Source organism: Carica papaya, chromosome 7, assembly GCF_054855325.1.
Source record: "Carica papaya isolate Zhongbai chromosome 7, ASM5485532v1, whole genome shotgun sequence".
Classification (NCBI taxonomy): domain Eukaryota; kingdom Viridiplantae; phylum Streptophyta; class Magnoliopsida; order Brassicales; family Caricaceae; genus Carica; species Carica papaya.
This window is the reverse complement of record NC_142315.1, coordinates 3,083,467-3,096,872: the sequence shown is the minus strand read 5'-3', so window position 1 is coordinate 3,096,872 and position 13,406 is coordinate 3,083,467. Positions and strand designations below refer to the sequence as shown.

The 13,406-nt window shown below is 32.3% G+C and overlaps 1 protein-coding gene across 2 annotated transcripts; it reads left to right on the top strand.

Moving 5' to 3' along the window:
- Nucleotides 1–5,994: 5,994 nt before the first annotated feature.
- On the top strand, nt 5,995–13,315 carry LOC110817813 (cold-responsive protein kinase 1-like). Of its 2 annotated transcripts, XM_088207489.1 has the most exons (7): nt 5,995–6,279; nt 7,054–7,183; nt 8,170–8,282; nt 8,624–8,834; nt 8,928–9,162; nt 10,144–10,294; nt 12,664–13,315. In XM_088207489.1, the coding sequence occupies exons 2-7, from the start codon at nt 7,108–7,110 to the stop codon at nt 12,982–12,984; spliced, it is 1,107 nt and encodes a 368-aa protein (XP_088063615.1). In that variant the 5' UTR covers nt 5,995–6,279; nt 7,054–7,107; the 3' UTR covers nt 12,985–13,315. The 2 variants fall into 2 exon arrangements, with proteins under 2 accessions (XP_088063615.1, XP_088063616.1); XM_088207490.1 differs by lacking the exons at nt 5,995–6,279; nt 8,170–8,282.
- The last annotated feature ends 91 nt before the right edge of the window (nt 13,316–13,406 follow it).

Genomic DNA, 13,406 nt, shown 5'->3' with positions numbered 1-13,406 from the left:
ATTTACCTCGATCGGCGGTCGGAAATCCCTCCGGTGCGGCGGTGGGTGGCGGCGGCCGACTTCTGGTTCATCTTCTCCGGCGAGGGCAGGCGGCTAGGGTTTGTGGTCTGGTGTGGGGTCTTATTTATACCCTTTTGCCTTTTGATCTCAGCCGTCCATTTTGATTTAATCTGGGCCGTCCGTTTTTGATTGAATCTGGGCCGTCCGTGCGATTGCATCTGGGTCGTCCGATCGCACGTTCGATATGGGCCGTCCGATCGCACGTTCGATCTGGACCGTCCGATCGCGCATACGCGGATCGCCAACGTAGCCCGTCCTGGATCGACGTGGTCTTGCCACGTGGCAGGTCCCGGTTGGCCGGGACTGCTGACTAAGTCTGCTGACGTGGCTGCTGACGTGCCCCCCCCTCCTTTTTTTTTTCTTCAATTTCCCGGGCGCTACAGAAAGTAAATAAATACAATAATTGAAATAAAACTTTATATTAACTCAATTTAATCTCACAACTCATCATTGGAATTTGCTAAATATATCAACTAGAAAAAGGAAGAAAATCAATCACTAATGGTGGACTTTTTTAACACAAAATGAGTTTTCTTGAGAATAAAGAAAAGAAGGAAGATGAAGGGAAGATGTGGTTGTAATAGATGTTGCTCTTAGCGGCAGCGGATGAAAAGAATAAGATGTTTTCTGCTTAGCAACTCCATATTTTATAACCTAAGGAGGTTAGGGTTTTTTTTTATATTGAGATCTTTCTCAAAGATTTCTCAAATATTTCAGGCATCATATTTCAGCTGGAATATAATTTTTTTCAGATTTAAAAAGCGCGCATTTTTCTTCAAATAGATTGTTATTCGCGACGTAAGCCTTGGGCAAGGCTTACTCTAGTCACGCATGGGACATGTGAACTTATATGTTGTCTTAGCGTTGGTCAAGGCTTAGTTGAATATAATCATTGCTCCATCTTGTTGCCTTGGTTGCAAGCTATGCCCAAGGGTTGGTTGTGTTTATCATTTTTTGCTGAGATGTAAGTCTTAGGTAAGGCTTAAGTGTGTGGGCTAAATTCTGCTAATGCTGTAGGGTTTAAGACTTGCCCAAGGATTAAACCATAACAAATAGTTGTTCTGTAGTGTTTGTTCATTTTTTCACTATTTTTCTAGATTTTAAGTTTTATCTTCTATCCTACGTCAAAATAGACAAAATAACTTAAATTATATAGTAAGCAATTCAATTAAACCTACAAAAGATATGACAATGATTTTTTTTTGCACACTATCAAACGTCTTATAGGAGCTATCTCATATAAAAATTATTCTCTTAAGTATTCATTTTCATCTATCTCGTTTTCTATTTCTTGTTTTTGTCGATAGATATCTCTTTTTTTTAATGTTTATTTTCCCACTTTACGCTGATTTTGATTGGGTGCTGGGAGTTGACTGAAGCGATTGACAAGTATGAAAGAGATGATTCTCTTGATCCTTGGGTTCAATGAGTAACTATTTTGTCTCTTGCCCCCAATTCCTCCTGTTTCCTAATTCGATTTCCATGTCTGTTCAAACATAATGTTAGAAATTAATGTATCCAATTTAAAATAAACACCATATCCAGTATCTTTCTTTATTTTCTATATTTTTGTTCCCTTTTCATTTCTCACAAATATAGCTTGGTCCAAAAAATTAGGGTTTATGGAATAAAATAAGAGTTAATATTTGTTACACCTTGATTTTTCTCATTTTATATTTCTTATTTTTGTCGATAAATATCCCTTTTTATGTTTTTTTCCCCACTTTATATTGATTTTGATTGGGCATAGGGAGCTGATTGAAGCGAGTAACAAGTACGAAAGAGATTATCATCTCGATCCTTGGATCTAGTGAGTAATTATTTCATCTCTGGCCTCAATTCCTCCTGTTTCCTAATTCGATTTCTATGCTTGTTCGAGCAGAATGCTATAAATTAATGCCTCCATTTTAAAATAAATACCATATTCAATATTTTTCTTTCTTTTCATAATTTTATTCCTTTTCATTTCTCACGAATCTAACTTGATCCAAAGAATTAGGGTTTATGGAATAAGACAATAATTAATATTTATTACGTCTTGATTTTTTATTAACGTCTTATAGGAGCTATCTTATATAAAAAAAAATTCTTTATATCTTCATTTTCGTCTATCTCATTTTTTATTTCTTTTTGTTGTCGATATATATCTCTTTATTTTTTTTTCTGATGTTTATTTCTCCACTTTATACTGATTTTGATTGGGCACAGAGTGCTGATTGAAGCGATTGATAAGTACGAAAGAGATGATCCTCTCGATCTTTGGATCTAGTGAGTAACTCTTTCATCTCTGATCCTAATTTCTTATGTTTCCTAATTCGATTTCTATACTTATTCAAACAGAATGCTAGAAATTAATGCCTTCATTTTAAAATAAATATCATATTCATACACTAAATTGAGTAGGTGTATTTCCATACTCTTAAAGGGTTTTAATTGTCACAAACAAAGTTGTGCTCTAATTGTTAAGACCATTTATATCTTACTTAAACTCCATTATTTCAAACTCTATCGAATTTGTATAATTCGTAATTTTTTATATGAATTACGGTTAACAATGACCAACTTAAAATATTTAATTTAATTGTACAACAAATATCATTAATGTGTTAATGAATTTGTATTAATTAAATTTGGTTAAATCTCAATAAATTAACTATTTTTTATTGATATGCTCTTTTAAGTATTTATGCTAATTATTTTAAGTATTTAGTTTCACAAATATACATTTCTAATTAGTTTACTTAGCTAAAGAAATTATCTTAATAATTTTTATTTTTTAAAACATCAAAACAATATTTCTTATAAGATTACAAGAAAATAATTTATAATGACATTAAATTGACACAAACTTAAATAATCATCACTATAAAAACTAATTTTATTGCTATAACATTCTTAAAGCAATACAAATAAGTATTGCAATGAATCATCACATGATTGTTTTACAATACTTTTATTGTTATATGCAAACCCATGTATTTTTTTCAATAAATAATCTAATATTCGAGTCCGAAATTTGGTCCGAGATTAATTTTAACATTCTAAAAATGTATAAGAATCTATTTTTGAAATTAATAAATTTTAATTTAATATAAAATTATGAAAAAATAGGTTATTGATGAAATTAAAAATAATTTCTAAAAAAATATGTGAAAATTTGGGTTCGAATAGTGTTTTTGAAAGAAAAATCAGAAACTGGAGGTCATAATGCAAATAAAAAAAATTTGGTCCCGTAGGACCGCTGAGTCAACAACCTTGACGAATCGGAGCGCGCCGCGTGGTAAAGCACGCTGACTCGGTACCACACGGGAGACCATGCTGGCGATTCGCGTGCCTCGCGATCGGACGACCTGGAAGCGATTCCCCGCGCGTAGACGGTCCGAATCCATTCTCCCTTTACACTCTGTTTGGATAAATTTTAGTGATAGTTAATTAATGTATGATAATAACAATAATTGAATGACAATGACATAAGATAAAGATGACAACATTTTTTTATGTTTGGATGATTGTATATTAATGTATATTAATATCATATTTTTTGTTTTGATGATAGGATGATATGATTGTATTTTCAGTCAAATTAATAATTTATCTCTACCTATTTATGTAATAGTAAGTGGTATATAAGAAGTATATAATAAAAAAAAAATTAAATTGTTTACTAATATAATTATATTTGTATTTAAATAAATAATTATTACAAATTAAATTTTTATATTTAATAAAATAAATAATAAATTGTGATAATAAAAATAGAATTAAGTATATTATATGAGGGTATAAAGAGAAAAAAAGTAACATGTCATTCACATACCACCAATTCGGTAGTTTTAAAATTCATCCAAAATTTACCGGCGAGATACCGTTTGTTACCATTAGAAGTTGAAATAAACATGATTTTTTCACACCCGTGGAATATCATACATTAAAACTCGATCATTTACTACGATCCAAATAAAGTGTTAGACGCGATCGGACGGTCGAGATCAAACATAATGAACGGTCAATATTGGTTTTCTTCTTAGACGCGATCGAACAGTCAAGATTATACGCGATGAACGGCTTAGATTAACGCTAAATGGGTATAAATAGTTCGTATCACACAGAACCCGAACCATGTCCGCCAGTCTCCCGTCGAAGAAGAAGAATCAGTCACCGAAGAAGGGAGCCGACAACCGACCACCGTCGCACCGGAGCCACCTCCGATTGCAAAAGAAAGTAAAAATTTTCTAACTCACTCGGACTTCGATTCCGAGCACCCCTGTGGCCATATTGGAGCAAAATAAATAGTAAGTGAGCCAAAAACTGCGAGAAAAACCTGGCGGAACCGTCGCGGGCAAAACCCGCAACCGCCTCTGATGAGTCTCTTATCGTTTTTTATTTCGTGCGATTTTTCTACCGTTCTATTTTCTATTGGTTGACCGAAGAAAAGATTCCAGCCGCGAAAGTGAAACGACTGAGCCGCCACACCCGAAAAACCCTATCACTAGTAAATTTCTGTTTTCTGATTTTTTTCGGTCAACTGAAACTCCGTAACATATTTTTTCGCAGAGATATATAAATATGCTGGCGAAATCGACTAAAATCGGCCGAAAACAGACAGGCTGAGGTAAACCACTGACTCTACAAAAAATATTAATTTAGAGTTTTTAAAAATATATAATGTATTGAAAAAACTAATTAGTTATATAATTTGGTTACTTACTACATATGTTATTTTATAATTTCTTTAATTTTCCATGGATTCCAGCAAATATGATCCTAATTTTCTTACCTACTTGCAATTAATTTGACCCTTTTTTTTTATTTTTTAATTGCATTAACAATAATAGTCGTGTGAATGTGACTTGACTTCTGCTATTATTATGTATTACTATTCTTTACGTTTTGAAAATAATAACACAACAATACATCTCTATCTTTCAGTAACAATATAAATATATATATTTATATATAGATATATATAATTAGGCATAAAAGATGTAATTTTATATATGTTATTAATACAATATTTTAAAATTATTTATATTATATACTGCACCAGATAAATCTTCTAATTGTCGTCAGGGTCAATAATTTGAAATGTCAAACAAAATTTTTTGCAGATAATAATTTCCTAACTCAATTAATTTATTTCACTTCAATTTTCAAATTATAAAATTAAATTATAATTTGAATTTTTATATTAAATTGAAAACTATATATACTGCACCAGACAAATCTTTCTAAATTTTGTTAGGGTCAATAATATTTCGTTTTCAATTATTTTAATAGTGTTAAAATTAATATTGACTAATTCGTAATATATTTATAAAATAATAAATTATGCCTAAAGTTTAAATTTATAATATAAAGTTTATGAATCAAATTACCTCCTTATGATTGGATGGGAGCAAATATGGGTCCCACGTTAACACTAGAATATCAAAGGTGTGTGTGTGTGTGTGTATATATATATATATATGTATACATATTGAAATATGAAGTAACATTAGGATATTAATTACATGTTTATGTGCAAAAATATTTGTTGGTACTTTCTGGGAAGTCCATTTAATTACCTGAAGTACAAATTTTCTAATTTTAATTTTAACTATTGTACATTATACAAATTATTATTGTATCAACAAAGCCATTTCTTTATTTAACATATATGTAAAAATATAATTCTCATATATATATATATATAATACACTGTCTTCCTATAAATATAATACATTTTTTTTTTTCCTAAATACAATTTTAAAACTAATTTTAATCTAATTAAATACAGTATTCGAGATTTTAAAATAATAAAAATTTTGATAATTTTAAAAATAAATTTTGTAACCTAAATGAAAATTAAAAAAGGATTTCTGGTACGAAACTTAATTTCCACAAAATATATGGGTTTGAAAAATAACGGTCGCTGTCTGCAACAGCCGCCGAACGAGAAAGAGGGGAGTGTCCACACGGGAAGCAGTAAACCAGAGACAGCGGTGATTCTCACACGTTGCCGGCCAAATCACTTACTAGAAAAATGCTCTAAACTCGTATAAATTAGTCGTTGCAATATTCAATCAAACAATTATTTCAAAAAATCAAACGAACAAAAAAGCTTCGTAGCTCTATTTGATCTTCTTTCTTTTTTCTTGAGAAAATTAATCTTCTTCTTCCAAGTATGTAAAGCTTGTCAGATTACTTAATATGGCCGCCGTTTATTAGCGTCTTAACTCGGTAACTACTAATTGATCTTAATTTTATTGATTTCGAGTTTCATTTGTTCGAGGAAATCTTTTAGTTGTTGATTTATTATTGCCTTTTTGCTTATTTGTTTTTGTCTGTTGATCTTTTGGAGTTTTAATTACTTGGTATGACTCCTTCTTTTCTGATTAAGTAGACCTCAGTAGTTAATTGAGGGGAAATGCTTTAAATGTAGTATAATCGAGGTCGATTATAGTTTTGATAGTAATTAAGCTAAACTTGAAGTGTGATCGATGTATACTGTTTTGACTAAATCTAGAAAAATTTGTGAGTGCGACTTGATCAGTTATTGAGATGCTAATAATTGAATATTGAGTTTGATTATGGCTACACTTTTGATAAGAGGGACACGGTTGTGTTTATCATAACCTAATGTTACTTTCTCTTTGTTATGTTTTATGGAAGAAACGGTATTGAGTGATGGTTACGTTAGCCTAGCAATTGTGTGTTTCTCAACTTAGACGGAGATCCAAGCTTAAGTGCTCCTCCCATGCATTATTTCCTATCTAAAAAGAGAGTTGGCTTAAAACTGGATAGTTGTAAGAAATATGAACTGTGTCCTAGTTGAATGGATGCTCTGAGTCTAACGACCTAAAAATAAATTATAAATGTTGTTTCTTAATTTAAGTTTTAGTAAAATATTGTGAGTTTCAAGATATTCAAGTAGATTGAGAGTCTCTTTTCTCTGTTTATGAGGTTTCATTGATTGAAGAAATTATTCATATGTAATTTGTTTTTGTGCTAAAGAGGTAGGGACTATGTCGTGGGAAAGAAAATAGCAGTAACTTACCGTAGACAGATATGGGTTGTATTTGCTTCAGTGCGTCAACTGCAGCCAAAAAACAGAGTACTAGTCAAATTCCACACGGCATAGATGGTAAGAACTTCTCATGTTTTTTATTTCACGGATCTAGTATCTCAAGAAGAAGAAGAAGAAGAAGAAATAACTGATGCAAATTGAAATCATTTTTTCGAATCATGATGGCTGCTTTAAAAAAGAACTATATGCAGAAAAACTTAATTGTGCTGACATCTATAAGCTGTGTAATTTTTATTTTTAATTACACTGGCTTCTCTCTTTCTCTTGCAAATTAGTTCTTTTTTTGTGGTAATATTAACATCTTGGATGGGATCAGAATGCTGCCGCTAGTAGTTCTTGGGTAAGACTTAGACTAGCACAAGGATGTTAGACTCCATGGAACTCTCATAATTCACTACTTTTGCTTTTAGCTGTCTTTGGTACACCCGGTAAGATAGGGTGGGATAGGGTAAGGTTAAGTAAGGCTCCTTCATTAGTTAGTTAACAAAGAGGAAGGATGATCTTCATGCCTGCGTTAAAAATTTTTCCTTATATCCTTGCTTGCTGCATTTGACACGAGGAAGTTTGCATCTAATTTCATCTCAAAGTCAGATGCCCATAAATTTAATATATGAATCCAGTTTAATTGCTTAAGCACAAGTTTTGATTTGAGCATCTGTTCAACCTCTGGCTGATACTTTAAGCTTTCAGTGAATAAAACTTCGAAATATGTGTTAGTTGGCAAATGAATTTTAAGATTGGATCTGCTGTTGGAGAAGATCATGCTTTACAAATTTTCATGAAAATGTGCATCAGAATTTAAAACTACATATATCTTTTAGCAATAGATTCTTATACAATATTTTTCTAATACCTTCTTCAAAATTTTTGGGTAGGGAACTTGGCAGTATATTGGAAGCATTTTAGCATATAGTTCCATCGTGTGGTTTACTTTTAAGTTGTTGGTATATTCTTTGGCAAGATCATCTTCCCCTCATATTATCATAATCTTTTCTTCCTCTATGTAATTCTCTTCTTGTTGTTCCTACCTTCATGGTTTCTAGGGCAATTGCTTGGTAATGTAAACAATTTGTCCTACAAAGAATTAAGATCGGCAGCAGATAATTTTCATTCAAGCAAGAAGATAGGACGTGGTGGTTTTGGAACTGTTTACAAGGTGCTCAAAGTTAACATATATTTCTCGTTAATACAGCTTAATAGGACAATGATCTATCGGCTTTCTGGAGAACAAACTTATTAGAGATTTTTTTAAGTTATTGTTAAAAACATGTAGATATTTAGTATTGGTATAGTTATGCCCATATTTCAGCTACAATCAATTTCAGAGTGGCGCTTTTTTTATTTCCTATTTGCCTTAAGCACTGCGACTCATTTTAATGTTAAACAAATTTCATTTATGATTTCATGTTGACACTATAGGGACTGTGGAGCTATAGCTTTATTTATATAATTTTTTCAAAGTTTTGTGACTCGCTAACAATTTTCCAAATTTTGTAGGGAATTCTAAGGAGTGGAAAAGAAGTTGCCATTAAGACACTCTCTGCAGAATCAAAGCAGGGAGTGCATGAATTTTTGACCGAGATAAATACAATCTCCAATGTCAAGCATCCAAACCTGGTTGAGTTAGTCGGTTGCTGTGTTCAAGGAAATAACCGGATCTTGGTCTATGAATATGTAGAAAATAACAGCCTTGATCGAGCATTGTTAGGTAGCTTTTAACTAAATTTGTTGCATGAGATTTGAATATGATCTCTGCCTGAGGAATGGAAGGCTGAATTACCTGTTTCCCATATATTTGCAGGTCGAAGTAGAAATATCAAACTGGACTGGGGTCAAAGATCTAATATTTGCTTGGGCATTGCCAGGGGTCTTGCATTCCTTCATGAAGAAGTTACACCACATATTGTACATAGAGACATCAAAGCTAGTAATATACTTCTTGACAAGGATTTTAGCCCCAAAATAGGAGATTTTGGGTTGGCCAAACTTTTCCCGGATGATATTACTCATATTAGCACAAGAATAGCAGGAACAACGTAAGTCATCTTTCAGATAGTTAGTTGACTGGTCTTGGTTCTTGACATTGGTTCTCTACATTGCATCAGTTTCACCTTCTCTTTTCTCTGACTGAACTGGAATACTCTCACTGTTTGAATTCTGTTCTGAGCCTTCTTGCTCTGTCAATTGCAGTGGGCATGATACCTACTCTATTTGCTAAGGTAGGATAAGCAAGGAAGAGGCTTTTATTAATTGAAAAAGCCGAGAAAACATACAGCAGAATTATTAGAATTCTCCGAAGCTCTGTATATTAGACTTGAATAATTAATGTTAAAATCTCAACTAGTTGTTAACAAGATTCTATCCAGTGGCGAGTTTGATATGGATGCATTGAAACCTTATACTTATTTGTTCAGCATTATCCCTATGACACTCAATCTCAACCCTTTTCCCAAAGGCTTTTTTGATATTTCAGTCTCCTCCCCTAAACTGCGCTCCATATCGGGGAAAAGAATAAACGGAAAACACAGTATCACTGTTAACCATCATTCAACCAAAATCCAAGATAAGTTGAAAAGGTAGGTCTTCAGGGGACCGCATAAGCTTTTCGTACCAGTAGTATAAAAGCTTAACGACTAACTCTCAGTTGTTGAGTTTGACTTTTTATAGGAGTCGCTTAGAGGCTAGATTAAGATACTGGTAAGTGAGTGAACCCTTTCTAAAAGCAAAAAGAGTAAAGAACTATCAAGAACAAGCATTCCTGCAATGGACCAGACAGACATTTGCCTCTTACAGCATTTTACTGATACAACCAAAATTTGACTGGTCTAAGTTCAAAAGAGTTTAGTGGGCCTTGAATGAACAGCTTAAAACTTTTCATAATGAATTCTGGATTTCTTTAATAATTAATTGACATTATAGAGCTGTCCTGAACAGACCTATGGCTCCCCTCCAGTTATGAAATGAAATCTTGGTGTTAGGTGAAAACCTCTTACATTACTGTTTATGTTTTCATGCAGCGGTTATCTAGCACCAGAATATGCATTGGGTGGTCAATTAACATTGAAGGCTGATGTTTACAGTTTTGGGGTCCTTGTGCTTGAAATAATTAGTGGGAGAAGCAGTGCAAAGGGAAACCGGGGAAGGATGCAGAAGCTCCTCTTAGAATGGGTACGTTTATTTTAGTTTTTCAGCTTTGCACTTTCATCTTTGTGCGGTTACCTTGCTGCTTTGCTTATAGATGCTGAGGAAAAAAAAAACTAGTACAACTGTTGGAAAAGAAAGTTACTTTGTTGGAGAAAAGAAAATTATAGAAATAGAACTTTTTCCTTGCTTTCTTTCTGAGGGGGTGCTTATAGGTGCAAAAAGGGAACCAAGAGACACATATAAATTATTCTTAATTAATGGTGCATATCCAAAAAAACATTTCTAAATAATTACTAGATTTCATAAAACTACTTAATTGGTAGGAATTCTTGTAGGCATAAGAATTTTAAGAGCCGCGCAATAATTTCAATAACTTACATGCATCATAAGAGATATTTTTTTTAAAAAAATACAAAGTGCGTCATAAAAGTCACATAATAATTTCAAATTATTATTTTTAACATCCCCCGTAATTTGAAATCTTATTCAACTAATGCTTGTTCTCAATCTTCAAAAATCTTCAAAAAGCTTCGTGAAAATATCTGTAACCTGATCTTAAGTTTTCACATACCTGAGCTCCACTTCTTGTTAACAATGCGTTCTCTAATAAAATGATAATTTGTGTCTATGTGCTTGCTTTGGTCATGGAACAACCAATTTTCGCAAATGCTTGTGCGGATTTATTGTGAATGCAGATTTTTGTTAGCTTCTTCTTGTGACAAATGGTGTTCTTTCAGCAATCTTTTTAGCTAAATTGCATGACAAGTACAAGAGGTTGCTGCTACATTTATTCAGACTCATATGTTGAAACTGTGACAAAAGGTTGATTCTTTGACCTCCATGCGATAACACAATCACTCATAAAAGTACAAAACTAGTAGTGCTGTTTATATCATCCATATCTCACAGAAAAATCATTATCACAAAATTTCACAGGCTTAAATTACTTGAGAACGAATAGAATAGTCTAAAATCAAGTGTACCTTTTAGGTAGCGAAGAATTCTCTTAGCAGCTTACATGTAGGTGGAAGCAGGAGTTTCTATCGAAAGACTCACTACTACAACTACATAAAAGGTATTAGGCATTGTACACGTTAAATATCTTAAACTTCTGACAAGACCTTGAAAAGAGTGAGATTTTCCTTTTTCTTTATTTTCAAGCTTTGATGTATTTACGAGTTTACAATCAACTACTTTGAACTTTTCCAAAACTTCTTTTGCATAGCCCTCCTGAGAAATGAATATGCCTTCCTTCAGCTGCTTCACCTCTAGCCCAAATATTTATGACATAGGTCCTATACCGGTCATCTCAAATTCAAGTGCCATAGGTCTTAATTCTTCTAACAAGCTTGGATTGCTGCTAGTGAATATAAAATCATCCGCATAAAAACAAATAAACAAAGCATTGCAAATATCATGAATTTTGAAATAAAGTGCATACCCATTAAGACAATGAACAAAGTCCATATAAAGAAGAACAAGCAAAATATCTCAATTATCATGAATTTTGAAATAAAGAGTATACTCATTAAGACAATGGATAAACCCATTTTTTTTGCGGCTATTCCATGTCTTTGGTGCTTACTTCAATCCATACAAGGTTTTCTTCAATCTGAGGACTTTATCTTCATGTCTATTGAGCAGATAACCTAATGGCAACTCAATATAGACTTCTTATTCAGATAACCATTTAGGAAGACCAACTTTACATCTGGTTGATAAATTTTCTACTTTATTTGAGCCGCCAAGGAAATAAGTAAGCAAATAGTTTGTAGTCAAGCAACTGGTACAAAGACTTCTTCATTCTCAACTCCATGCTTTGAATTTATGAACATTTGATTAATTCATGGTTTAGGTCAAATATAAGAATTAATTTGAATACAAAGTGAATTCTGTTTTACATTTACTCCACACATTGTCTTAGAGTTTTGAAATTCAGAAACTTTTTGTTATAGTAAAATGAAGTCTCTTCTTCTCATTTGTGAACAGGCAGAATATTAAATGTGATATGTACCATGATGTCTAAACATTTTTTTTTAATTCCTTTTTAATTTTTTAAGATAATTATCCAATTCCAACTTATGATGTAATATTGTATGGGTGCTTACCTGTTTGTTAATAAATATTAAGGTTTGACATTTTCCAATTGGTCTAAAGCTTATATAAGCTATTGTTTTTTACACAAAATTAATAATTCGTAAATTGTTAGCATTAAATTTCGTTTACTGAAATAGAATATCTTTTCTCTTTCCCAACAACCCTTTTCAACTGAAAATTATGAAGTATAGAAAATAATGTTGCTTCACAGATTAAACCTGCAATTTCTTTGGAATCTGTTTCAAATTAATTCATTTTGGTTGGTTATCTCCCAACACTTTGGTTGGCTTCAACAGGCATGGGATCTCTATCAAGAAGAGAAACTATTGGAGTTAGTAGATCCTGAGCTAGAGGAATTCCCAGAAGACGAAGTCATTAGGTACATGAAAGTAGCATTTTTCTGCACCCAGGCAGCAGCTAGCCGAAGACCAGTGATGAGCCAGGTTGTCGACATGCTATCAAAGAACATTAAGCTCAATGAAAAACTACTGGCTGCTCCAGGTTTCTTCCAAGCTTTAGGGGAGTTTAGTGGAGCAGAAAAGAAATCATCGCCTGATTCTACTAGCTACCAAATGAGCTCTGTTCCCATTACGATCACTCAGGTAACTGCTAGATGAGATGTGACTTTTTAGGGATAGACATTAAAGCCTTCATTCAATTTGACCAGCAATTAAAAAAAAATAATAATAACAAAGAGGAAGAAAAGGTTAAATATATCTGTCTTTCAGGGCATAATCCCACTTGCTTTGTTTTTATGTTTCTATTACTCTTTTTTCTTTTTTAGAAAAAAAAAATCATGTTGAGTTTTATATCATGATTCTTGTCATTTTTATTTTCTGAAAAAAAGAAATTTGTATTTGAAATTTATTGATATAATAATTCCATGTAAAGTTCTATATGAATTTAATTTTATCATATTTTAATAAAATTTGAAGGTTATTATTTTAATTCTATGTAATGAAACTATCATTTAAAAGAATTATACAAATTAATATGTTCAGATTAGTGCCGTGCGTGAAAAAGCTTTTACTTCCATCTA